Source organism: Salmo salar, chromosome 02 (assembly GCF_965601325.2).
Source record: "Salmo salar chromosome 02, fSalSal1, whole genome shotgun sequence".
NCBI lineage: Eukaryota > Metazoa > Chordata > Actinopteri > Salmoniformes > Salmonidae > Salmo > Salmo salar.
In genome coordinates this window covers 24,505,706-24,518,445 of record NC_138292.1, presented here as the reverse complement: position 1 = coordinate 24,518,445, position 12,740 = coordinate 24,505,706, and the positions used below count along the sequence as shown (strand labels likewise).

Genomic DNA, 12,740 nt, shown 5'->3' with positions numbered 1-12,740 from the left:
AAGCGAAGAAATACACTACCGTTCAAAAGTTTGGGGTCACTTAGAAATGTCCTTGTTTTTGAAAGAAAAGCACATTTTTTGTCCATTAAAATAACATCAAATTGATCAGAAATACAGTGTAGATATTGTTAATGTTGTACATGACTATTGTAGCTGGAAATGGCTGATTTTAATGGAATATCTACATAGGCCCATTATCAGCAACCATCACTCCTGTGTTCCAATGGCATGTTGTGTTCGCTAATCCAAGTTTATAATTTTAAAAGGCTAATTGATCATTAGAAAACCCTTTTGCAATTATGTTAGCACAGCTGAAAACTGTGGTGCTGACTAAAGAAGCAATCAAACTGGCCAGCATTTGTGGGTTCGATTACAGGCTCAAAATGGCCAGAAACAAATAACTTTCTCCTGAAACTCATCAGTCTATTCTTGTTCTGAGAAATGAAGGATCTCGTACAATGCTGTGTACTACTCACTTCACAGAACAGCGCAAACTGGCTCTAACCAGAATAGAAAAAGGAGTGGGGGGCCACGGTGCACAACTGAGCAAGAGGACAAGTACATTAGAGTGTCTAGTTTGAGAAACAGGCGCCTCACAAGTCCTCAACTGTCAGCTTCATTAAATAGTACCCGCAAAACACCAGTCTCAGCGTTAACAGTGAAGAGGTGACTCCGGGATGCTGGCCTTTTAGGCAGAGTTATAAAGAAAAAGACATATCTCAGAATGGCCAATAAAAAGAAAAGATGAAGATGGGCAAAAGAACACAGACACTGAACAGAGGAACTCTGTCTAGAAGGCCAGCATCCCGGAGTCTCCTCTTCACTGTTGACGTTGAGACTGGTGTTTTGCGAGTACTATTTAATGAAGCTGCCAGTTGAGGACTTGTGAGGTGTCTGTTTCTCAAACTAGACACTCTAATGTACTTGTCCTCTTGCTCATTTGTGCACCGGGGCCTCCCACTCCTTTTTCTATTCTGGTTAGAGCCAGTTTGCGCTGTTCTGTGAAGGGAGTAGTACACAGCATTGTACGAGATCTTCAGTTTCTTGGCAATTTCTCACATGGAATAGCCTTAATTTCTCAGAACAATAGACTGACGAGTTTCAGAAGAAAGTTATTTGTTTCTGGCCATTTTGAGCCTGTAAACAAACCCACAAATGCTGACGCTCCAGATACTCAACTAGTCTAAAGAAGGCCAGTTTTATTGCTTCTTTAATAAACACCACAGTTTTCAGCTGTGCAAACATAATTGCAAAAGGGTTTTCTAATGATCAATTAGCCTTTTAAAATGATAAACTTGGATTAGCTAACACAATGTGCCATTGGAACACAGGAGTGATGGATGCTGATAATGGGCCTCTGTAACCCTATGTAGATATTCCATTAAAAATCAGCCATTTCCAGCTACAATAGTCATTTACAACATTATCAATGTCTATGCTGTATTTCTGATCAATTTGATGTTATTTTAATGGACAAAAAAAATTAAAATCTTTCAAAAACAAGGACATTTCTAAGTGACCCCAAACTTTTGAACGGCAGTGTACACTGAGTGTACAAAACATTGAGGACACCTTCCTTATATTGCGTTGCACCCCCCCCCCCCCCCCATGCTGGCCCATGTTGACTCCAATGCTTCCCACAGTTGGCTGGATGTCATTTTTTTGTGATGGACCCTTCTTGATACACATGGGAAACTGTTGAGCGTGAAACCCCCAGCAGCATTGCATTTCTTGACACAAACCGGTGCGCCTGGTACCTACTACCATACCCCATTCAAAGGCACTTAAATCTTTTGTCTTGCCCATTCACCCTCTGAATGGCACACATACACAATCCATGTCTCAATTGTCTCAAAGCTTAAATATCCTTCTTTAACCTGTCTCCTGTCATTGAAAGAGCAGGTGTTGTTGATGTTTTGTACACTCAGTGTAGGCCTACATTACAAATGCAACGCAACACGTTTTCTCATCAAAGAAGCAACTCAATTTCTCGTCAAAGAAGCATCGCAATAGTGCTTAATAGCAAAGGAACCCGCGTAGATCTATTTGGAGACGCATAGAGCGCAGTACAATACACTCCCGTGCGCATTCTGTAGATCAATCAATTTCTGAAGGAGCCACGTGTTTTTCCTCTCAATCTCTTGAGCTCTCTGTTTCCAGAGCACTCCGACGTCTTCTTTTAGTATTCCTCTCACTTAGTCTAATGTGTCTATCCAGAGGCAATGGGAAGAGAGCATGCTTACCTTCTCCGATGCGCTCTCATCGACTTGGCAGTAGGTCCCACTTGAGTTTCCGGGGTCCGGTCGACGTAACTGACATAGACAGAGCTTTCTGACGACTGGGAATCAACTCATGAGCACTTTTCACTGCCCATCCTCCACCTGTGCATAATAGTAGGCTAAAGCAACTCAAAGAAATATAAATAGGCTAATAAATCGGGTAGACTATAGCTATAAAAGTTACTGATAAACAGAAAATAATCTGAATATTGAGTATTAGGTTAAAGAAAAACGGACCTAGTATGAGTAGACTAGAGTGTACACAACCAGGCTGGTAAACAAAAACAAACAAAACTCTGTTGAAATGTCCTGCGTAAAAACAGATAGGCTAGTTTGATAAAAGAAAAGAGGACAAATGCAAAAAAAATGTTGTCCGCTCTAAACGTTTCCTATGTCACTTCCATCTGCGTCCGCGGTGCGTAAGAGATGGGACAAGAAGAAGAAGCTGCGAACCAGATGGAGATATGACGAGAAACACGATAAACAATGCTATATGAGAGGGCGAGGCAGGTTGAGAGGGCGAGGCAGGTTGACAGCGCTTGCTAGCGGGAGAGCAAGCGAGCTTGAAAGAGAGGTCCAGGACGCGGGGAAAGAGCAGAGTAGAGATGGGGGTGGAGAGAAAGAGATTGAGAAGCTCATATGGGTCTAGCCTTCTACACCCAAGCTGGCTGCACTTAAGTTTTTCTATCTGCTCTGTAAAATGTGTTTTGCGCGTGTTCCTGTGTGTGCACGAAACAAAAAATTGACCAGCCGACTCTAAGCAAAGTGGGAGACCGCCACTGAAAATATATGTAGACGGTGGCCAGATAGAGCATCGATCAGGTTATCATTCTTCCCAAAGTCGGGGAAAATAAAGTTCATGGAGGAATGAAATTTGAAAACAGATGGCGAATCTCGTCGCCTTAAATAAGATTCGATCTCTTGGAATGGAGTGTAGATAATATTTGGTTGGACGTTTGATGAAAATGACAGATTTTTCATTTTGGACAGGTGGGGGTAGAGAGGTGATGGAGTAACAGGGGGAGGGGGTCCGGGGGCGGGTGACAGAGGGAGTGAGACTACGTGCAGGTGATAGAGGGGGGATCCGATGTGGCTAGGGACAGAAACTAAACTTGGGAGAAGAAAACGGTGTATTTCTTCCTTTAGAGCTTATCCCATCCTCATCCCTCTATTTCTACCTCCACAGCGTGGTAACTGCCCCTCCCTTCGAACCCCGCACACCCTCGGCGTTCCACAAAGAGGGGGGAGGTGGGGAGAGAAAACAAGAATACCAAATAAATGAGAAATTTTCGTACAGGCCCCGCTTCCGTGCGTTTCATGCTAGCAATAACAATTAAATATCGACCGCTTTCCCGGCCGAAGAGAACCTGAGATACCCAGAGACTGCCAAGTACGGAGACCCCCGCGCGCACCCCCTCCCCTCTATTTCTCCATCTTGCTCATATGCACTCACTCTCCTCCTTTTCTAGTCATCCCTCTCTCCTTATAATCCAACTCCAACTCAATCTCTTCTAATGTTGTGTATCTCATTTGTCTTGACGCTTTCCATCCCTCCTCCCACCATTTGTCATCAGCTGCAGCGCTCTTAACATCGTTTTTTGTGGTAGCCCTTGGCCCAACCTCTGCTTTTCTCTCAACACGAAACACAACAAAATATGCCTGTGACTTTATTCAAATCATATATAATGAACTGAGATTCATAAAGGTTGCCACCAGAATAGTGGTTATATTTAGGCATATGAATAGTAGAAGATAGGGGACCATCTTCAGCTCAGCATCTTCCTCTCCAAGTAGGCCTAAACCGCTTGTAGTATGTCGACATTTTGATTATTTTGATCTGAGTCATTTAGCAGGTGCTCTTATCCAAAGCGACTTACAATAGTGAGTGCATACATACATTTTCAAATTTGTTCCTACTGGTCCCCCGTGGGAATCGAACCCACAACCCTGGCGTTACAAGTGCCATGCTCTATCAACTTAGCCACACGGGACTGTATTTACTATATAGTCCCCTTTTAGAAAGGGATCTATGGGTCTATTGGCCCATTTCATCAAACTAAAACAATGCCTTTTATTTGGCAAACATTTATGGTTTCACACTGTAGCCTACTACAGCATGTCTACTGTGTTATATATACAGGAAGGAAAACAGGTATATCTAGGACATGGGCCAGAGGGCCTAAAGGGCCAATGCAGGGGCCAGTAAAAGGGCGGCAAAAAACAGGTAGACTTCATTTTCTTCCAACAGCCTTCTTTAGTTGATTGACGTGTCCCCTAGATTCATGGAACTCGTGACAAGAATGTGAGAGCGGTGGCATTATGTTGGACTGAATTCTTGAGCGCGAGCAATACCAACTTTCCAAACGAATTGCACACCTATCAAAAGTTTCTCCATCATTGTCGTGTGTCTTCTCGCTGCTCTTTATACTTTTTTTCCGCCTCAGAACTTCTTTCTCTTCGCACCCAAGTCATTCGATTTCTATTTATTCACCTACCCACCCCAACCTCCCCTCTCAGCACTTCACCTTCGCTCTCTCCTCATCCGATCTAGCCGTTTTCACACCTCTCCGCATCTTCGTCCGCTATTAAAACCCATCCCTCCCCATTGTCGCCTTATTTCTCTCTTTTGCCATCCCACTCTCTTCCCCTCCGTTCTTCCCTCCACCTCCTTATCTCACCGATAGGATTTAATTAGTTAATGCATTAATTATCTACGCCCCAATACCTGCACCATTAACATACCTTCCCCCTAGCCCTCTCACCTCCCAGACCTCCAGGCTAGCTGTGTAGCTGTGTCCGTGCACACAAAAAAATCCCCGTTTTTCCCTTTTACCCCATGCCTCTTTTTCACTCTATTTCTCGGTCTTCCACTCTTTGCCCCCTACCGATTTCCCCCCAGTCATCTCTCCCCGTCTATCTCTCTTCTGCCCCCCCCTACACTCTCCCCTTTTCTCTCAGAGCCGAGCAGTCGCCTGCGCCGGCTAGTCTCTCTCCCCGGCGTTGGAATTATGAAAAATGCGCCCATCGACAGAGCGCCTCAGCTTCGATTAGCCGAGATGGGACATGACAGGCCGCGATCAATACTTATACCGTCCTATAACGTGTCAACTAATGAATCAATCTCGGCTAAATTTTCCATTTTTCAAAAGCCGACGCGAGAGACTGGAATATCCTCTTTTGTAAAGATATTATTATCGATTTCGTCGGCAATTTGACATCGGGGGTAGTTAATTCCACTCTAGAATAAAATTGAAAACACTTGAGATTGAAGTGAGAGAGGGAGGGAGCGAGGGAGGCAAGGGCAGGCAGGCGGGGAGGGGGGGACGGTTGTTGACTTGATAAAAGAGGATGGGAAGATGGAAGGAAGGGGAAAACGTGTAGGAAGAAGAGATACCACTATAGTCCTATAGATTTTCTCTATCTTCAAAAATAAAAATTCTAAAATAAAATATATCGTTTGAGAGGGACAGTAATAAATAAATATGGTTAGTAAATGAATGGTGGTCAGTGAATGTTTGAGTAGTATACTGCCCTACCAAGCAAGAAAACAGTATACTGCCCTACCAAGCAAGAAAACAGTATACTGCCCTACCATGCAAGAAAACAGTATACTGCCCTACCAAGCAAGAAAACAGTATACTGCCCTACCATGCAAGAAAACAGTATACTGCCCTACCATGCAAGAAAACAGTATACTGCCCTACCATGCAAGAAAACAGTATACTGCCCTACCAAGCAAGAAAACGGTATACTGCTCATTTTGTCAAAAATGAGTAAATATAATTTTGCTACATTAAAAATACATGCTTAATCATGCGGACAAGTATCCTGCCTCTATTGTATTGTGTTCTGGAGAAAATGGGGGTCATGTTAGCAGTAACTGCATAAAGTTACTGTGAAACCAAGGTAAATAAAAGCCATTGTTTTTCAGTTCCAGCTATGAGCAGTTTATGCTTTTTTGCTTGGTAGGGCAGTATAGACCTATAGAGAGGACGTATTCAGCCCACTGTCATGTTAGCATATGCTATACAGTATGTGAGGTTGTGTGAGAGTGTATATGTATCAGTGTGTACATTATGTGAGGTTGTGTGAGAGTGTATATGTATCATTGTGTACAGTATGTGAGGTTGTGTGTGAGTGAATATGTATCAGTGTGTGCAGTATGTGAGGTTGTGTGTGAGTGAATATGTATCAGTGTGTACAGTATGTGAGGTTGTGTGTGAGTGTATATGTATCAGTGTGTACAGTGTGTGAGGTTGTGTGTGAGTGAATATGTATCAGTGTGTACAGTGTGTGAGGTTGTGTGTAGTAGAGAGAGGGAGTCAGCATGCGTGTCAGAGTGAAATATAGATGGAGGCCAGCGTGTGTGAGGGTCAGCGAGGTGCAGTGTAACTGTCCACAATCACAGCCTTATTTACCTGTCAAAAACACTATCATCCCACACAGCCCCAGCCAAGCAATTTCTGCTGTCTCTCCCTCCCTCCTCTTTCTCTCTTTCTCTGCCTCCAATTACAATCTAGAGGGCTATTTCTCTCCAGGACAAAAACACTACCCGTAAACCCTCCCTCTCTCTTCCGATCACCCTCTCTCCTGCTCTCCTTTTCTCTATCCCTCTCTCTTTCCTGCGCTCTCTCCCTCACTCTTTTCTCAGCTGAGAGTTGCAGAGTGGAAATGAACAAGCTGTAAACACACACCACTTATCGGAGTGTGTGCTATTGTGTGTTTGTGGGGGTAGCGTTGGCTATAGGAATAGGTGGAGGGTTAGGGTATAGGGAGCCATACACACAGACAGACAGACAGACACACACACACAGACAGACATACAGACAGACCACAGGTACACAGACTGACTTTAATATGATTGACAGTTGTGAAGAGCATGGCCTTCTTTAGGAAAACCAACATCTTGATGAGGACCCAGTCTACTCTGTAGGTTAACATCTTGACCAGGACCCAGTCTACTCTGTAGGTTAACATCTTGACCAGGACCCAGTCTACTCTGTAGGTTAACATCTTGACCAGGACCCAGTCTACTCTGTAGGTTAACATCTTGACCAGGACCCAGTCTACTCTGTAGGTTAACATCTTGACCAGGACCCAGTCTACTCTGTAGGTTAACATCTTGACCAGGACCCAGTCTACTCTGTAGGTTAACATCTTGACCAGGCCTCAGTCTACTCTGTAGGTTAACATCTTGACCAGGACCCAGTCTACTCTGTAGGTTAACATCTTGACCAGGACCCAGTCTACTCTGTAGGTTAACATCTTGACCAGGACCCAGTCTACTCTGTAGGTTAACATCTTGACCAGGACCCAGTCTACTCTGTAGGTTAACATCTTGACCAGGACCCAGTCTACTCTGTAGGTTAACATCTTGACCAGGACCCAGTCTACTCTGTAGGTTAACATCTTGACCAGGACCCAGTCTACTCTGTAGGTTAACATCTTGACCAGGACCCAGTCTACTCTGTAGGTTAACATCTTGACCAGGACCCAGTCTACTCTGTAGGTTAACATCTTGACCAGGACCCAGTCTACTCTGTAGGTTAACATCTTGACCAGGACCCAGTCTACTCTGTAGGTTAACATCTTGACCAGGACCCAGTCTACTCTGTAGGTTAACATCTTGACCAGGACCCAGTCTACTCTGTAGGTTAACATCTTGACCAGGCCTCAGTCTACTCTGTAGGTTAACATCTTGACCAGGACCCAGTCTACTCTGTAGGTTAACATCTTGACCAGGACCCAGTCTACTCTGTAGGTTAACATCTTGACCAGGACCCAGTCTACTCTGTAGGTTAACATCTTGACCAGGACCCAGTCTACTCTGTAGGTTAACATCTTGACCAGGACCCAGTCTACTCTGTAGGTTAACATCTTGACCAGGACCCAGTCTACTCTGTAGGTTAACATCTTGACCAGGACCCAGTCTACTCTGTAGGTTAACATCTTGACCAGGACCCAGTCTACTCTGTAGGTTAACATCTTGACCAGGACCCAGTCTACTCTGTAGGTTAACATCTTGACCAGGACCCAGTCTACTCTGTAGGTTAACATCTTGACCAGGACCCAGTCTACTCTGTAGGTTAACATCTTGACCAGGACCCAGTCTACTCTGTAGGTTAACATCTTGACCAGGACCCAGTCTACTCTGTAGGTTAACATCTTGACCAGGACCCAGTCTACTCTGTAGGTTAACATCTTGACCAGGACCCAGTCTACTCTGTAGGTTAACATCTTGACCAGGACCCAGTCTACTCTGTAGGTTAACATCTTGACCAGGCCTCAGTCTACTCTGTAGGTTAACATCTTGACCAGGACCCAGTCTACTCTGTAGGTTAACATCTTGACCAGGACCCAGTCTACTCTGTAGGTTAACATCTTGACCAGGACCCAGTCTACTCCGTAGGTTAACATCTTGACCAGGACCCAGTCTACTATGTAGGTTAACATCTTGACCAGGACCCAGTCTACTCCGTAGGTTAACATCTTGACCAGGACCCAGTCTACTCTGTAGGTTAACATCTTGACCAGGACCCAGTCTACTCTGTAGGTTAACATCTTGACCAGGACCCAGTCTACTCTGTAGGTTAACATCTTGACCAGGACCCAGTCTACTCTGTAGGTTACCAGGGTTCTGATCATAGAATGCAGTAAATTTGTAAGTTAATTAAAATTCCATGTATTCATTAAAAAATGAACTTAGAAAATAATGGCTTTGAATTCTCTTTCTGATTTGAAAACTGAATTGACCCCCACCCTGATACATCGACCCTTCGGGATTGTCGTTTCAAGGAATCACTGAAAAGGTTTTTTCTAGTTTTTTGCAGATTCATGACTTATTATTTACAAAACTATAGCTAACTGTTTTAAATAAAGTATGGCGGAAGCAGTCTATCTGGCTTCTTAATAGGTACTTCCTGTGTAGGCCTTCCTGTAGCAGGATTGCATATTCAGATTCAGCACCTTGGACAGCAGTGAGGCCAATTCATATTCACGTCGGTAGCCACGAAGTGCTTTGAAAGGCTGATCATGGCTCACATCAACACAATCACCCGGGAAACCCTAGACCCACTCCAATTCACATACTGCCCCAACAGATTCACAGATGACGTAATCTCAATCGCACTTCACACTGCCCTTTCCCACCTGGACAAAAGGAACACCTATGTGAGAATGCTGTTCATTGACTACAGCTCAGCATTCAACACCATAGTGCCCACGAAGCTAATAACTATGCTAAGGACCCTGGGACTAAACACCTCCCTCTGCAACTGGATCCTGGACTTCCTGACGGGCCACCCACAGGTGGTAAGGGTAGGCAACAACACGGGGGCCCCTCAGGAGTGCGTGCGTAGTCCCCTCCTGTACTCCCTGTTCACCCACGAATGCGTGGCCAAGCACGACTCCAACACCATCATTAAGTTTGCTGACGACACAACAGTGGTAGGCCTGATCAACGATAACGATGACACAGCCAATAGGGAGGAGGTCAGAGACCTGGCAGTGTGGTGCCTGGACAATAATCTCTCCCTCAATGTGAGCAAGACAAAGGAGATGATCGTGGACTACAGGAAAAGGTGGGCCGGACACGCCCCCATTCACCACGACGGGGCTGTAGTGGAGCAGGTTGAGAGTTTCAAGTTACTTGGTGTCCACATCACCAACAAACTATCATGGTCCAAACACACCAAGACAGCCGTGAAGAGGGCACGACAACACCTTTCCCGCTCAGGAGACTGAAAAGATTTGGCAATGGTCCCCAGATCCTCAAAAAGTTCTACAGCTACACCATCGAGAGCATCCTGACCGGTTGCATCACCGCCTGGTATGGTAAGTGCTCGATATCTGACCGTAAGGCGCTACAGAGGGTAGTGTGTACGGCCCTGTACATCACTGGGGCCAAGCTTCTGCCATCCAGGACCTATATACTAGGAGATGTCAGAGGAAGGCCCCACAATTGTCAAAGACTCCAGTCACCCAAGTCATAGACTGTTCTCTCTGCTACTGCATGGCAAGTGGTACCGGAGCACCAAGTCAAGGTCCAAAAAGCTCCTTAACAGCTTCTACCCCCAAGCCATAAGACTGCTGAACAATTAATCAAATGGCCACCCGGACTATTTACATTGACCCCCCTTTGTTTTTACACTGCTGCTACTAGCTGTCTATTATCTATGCATTGTCACTTTACCCCAACCTACATGTACAAACTACCTGTACCCCTGCACATTGACTCGGTACTGGTACCCCCTGTATATAGCCTCGATATTGTTATTTTATTGTGTTACTTTTTAGTTTATTTAGTAAATATTTTCTGAACTCTATTTCTATAACTGCATTGTTGGTTAAGGGCTTGTAAGTAAGCATTTCACGGTAAGGTCTACACCTGTTGTATTCGGCGCATGTGACAAATAACATTTGATTTGATGTTCAGGATTCCCCTAGAGGTCATTGATGTTGCTGCAGCTTTACCAGACAGAGCTTCTCTCCACTGTTATTTAGTTCTGAACGGCAGATTGCAGGTATTCTGATCACGCTGTCCGTGGTGTTGAATATGCATCTCTGCTATCTGCGCTATTTGCTTGTTTGTTTACATTATTATTCACGTGAAACCACGGGGATAACCTAAAAAAAGGTCTGGACAAAGAGTCATATTTTCAACATGGATGTGAGGGTGCAACCCTATAATTTGAACTCTGCTAGCTAGAGACTTTATGATAGCTTGAGTACTGTATGATGCCAGCACCAGCCTCTCTGACTGACTGACAGACAGTGAGAGATGGGGCTGCCCGCTGCAATGCCAGACTGAAAAGCGGGAGAGTTTTGGCTCAGGCGGATACTTGGATGGCCTTTTATTTCCCCTTCTGAGATTGACACTGGTGAATGAGGCACACACACACACACACACACACACACACACACACACACACACACACACACACACACACACACACACACACACACACACACACACACACACACACACACACACACACACACACACACACACACACACACACACACACACACACACACATAGAGAGAGCGAGAGAGACTGATAGCATTCCCCTGCCTGTCGTAGTGACTGGCTCTCTGGAGTGTTTGACAAACCCATTAGGGAGAAGGCAGTGTAATACCTTGGTATGTGTGTCTGTAGTGACTGGTACAGGAAGACTTATAGTCGCTGTGATGACTGACTCACCACGTCTGACTGACATGTTACTGAGACTGTCTGTGCTGAAAAGAAACACTGAGACCCTGACACCAAGAGAGGAAGCCCTCAGACACAAAGAGATACAGAGACGAGGACACACAGTGACTCCATGTGATGGTCTGGCATGGTTCCTCTCCCCATATCTCTGTCTTGTGTCAGTAAGATTAGTATGTAAATCTTGGTGGAGCAAAACACATATATCTATATATATAGATATATGTTTGGGATGCATGCCAGCAAAGCCACTACACAACACTACACTAAACAAAACATGAATTGCACTATACCATGGCTATACCTGGCTATCAGTGGAGCCTTGTCTGGCAGCGAAACAGTTCATTCAGCCTCATTTACTGCGTTTTAAAAAAAACATAGCTGATATGGCTGACTTGCTTCAACAAATGTGGTTTCTACTGACAATTGAGATGTACAAACTATGGCATAAGGGGACGACAAGCAGATAAGAGGCAATCCGTAATTTCGATTAAGACATTAATGAGCGAGCTAGAATGGACGTAGTCAATATACCTGTTTGTTTAGCACTTTTGAAATGTACAGCGACAGAATTCAGAACATGGGCCATTCTTACAGTGTTCTCCCTGTACACCAAGTCAGAACTGTAGGATAAATAAAGTGGGAATATAAGCAGACAATGAAAGCTCTTACAATATTCAATGATTACATTTCTCAAAAACAGGTTATAGGCTACATGTGCACCACCAAGTCAGAACATTAGGTGAAATTAAGAGGTGAAAATAGACAGTTATTAGGGTGAGGTCCAATCCGCTACTAACAGCTTACTACACAACATACACTTAGTATTACTTTCTAGGCTACAGTATACATATTTCCCTGGCATATTACATAATTTATGCAGAAGCATACAATACATTTTTGGACTCAACTTGTTGTGCTGTGCTCACTTAAACAGGAAGGTGGCGCAGTGGTCATTTGTGGAGTTATGGTGCTTTCAAGACAACTCGGGGGAAAAAAAGGTTGAATCGTGATGACGTCAGTGATCTTCAGGTCGTAGCTCTAAAAAGAGGCCCGAGTTCCTGATTTACAATTCTGAGTTGGATGAAAGTTCAAAATGCATTTTCCCAGTCGTAGCTCGTTCTTCACGAGTTCCCAGTTGTTTTGAACTCACTAAAGTCAGATTTTGTAGTTCCGAGTTAACAGTTGTTTTGACCGCGGCACAAATCATGCTTCATTGACAGCATAGCCAATGTTGAATGTTTATCATTTTA

The 12,740-nt window shown here is 44.4% G+C and overlaps 1 protein-coding gene across 1 annotated transcript in view; it reads right to left on the bottom strand.

The window, feature by feature from the left end:
• The window catches only part of LOC106577047 (ETS domain-containing transcription factor ERF-like), a 136,470-nt gene extending 133,260 nt beyond the window's left edge, over nt 1-3,210 (bottom strand). The window contains exon 1 of the mRNA XM_045712965.2: nt 2,244-3,210. Within this exon, the coding sequence (XP_045568921.2) occupies nt 2,244-2,263 (20 nt within the window). The 5' untranslated portion in view covers nt 2,264-3,210. The remainder of the gene's footprint in view (nt 1-2,243) is intronic.
• Nucleotides 3,211-12,740: the final 9,530 nt, after the last annotated feature.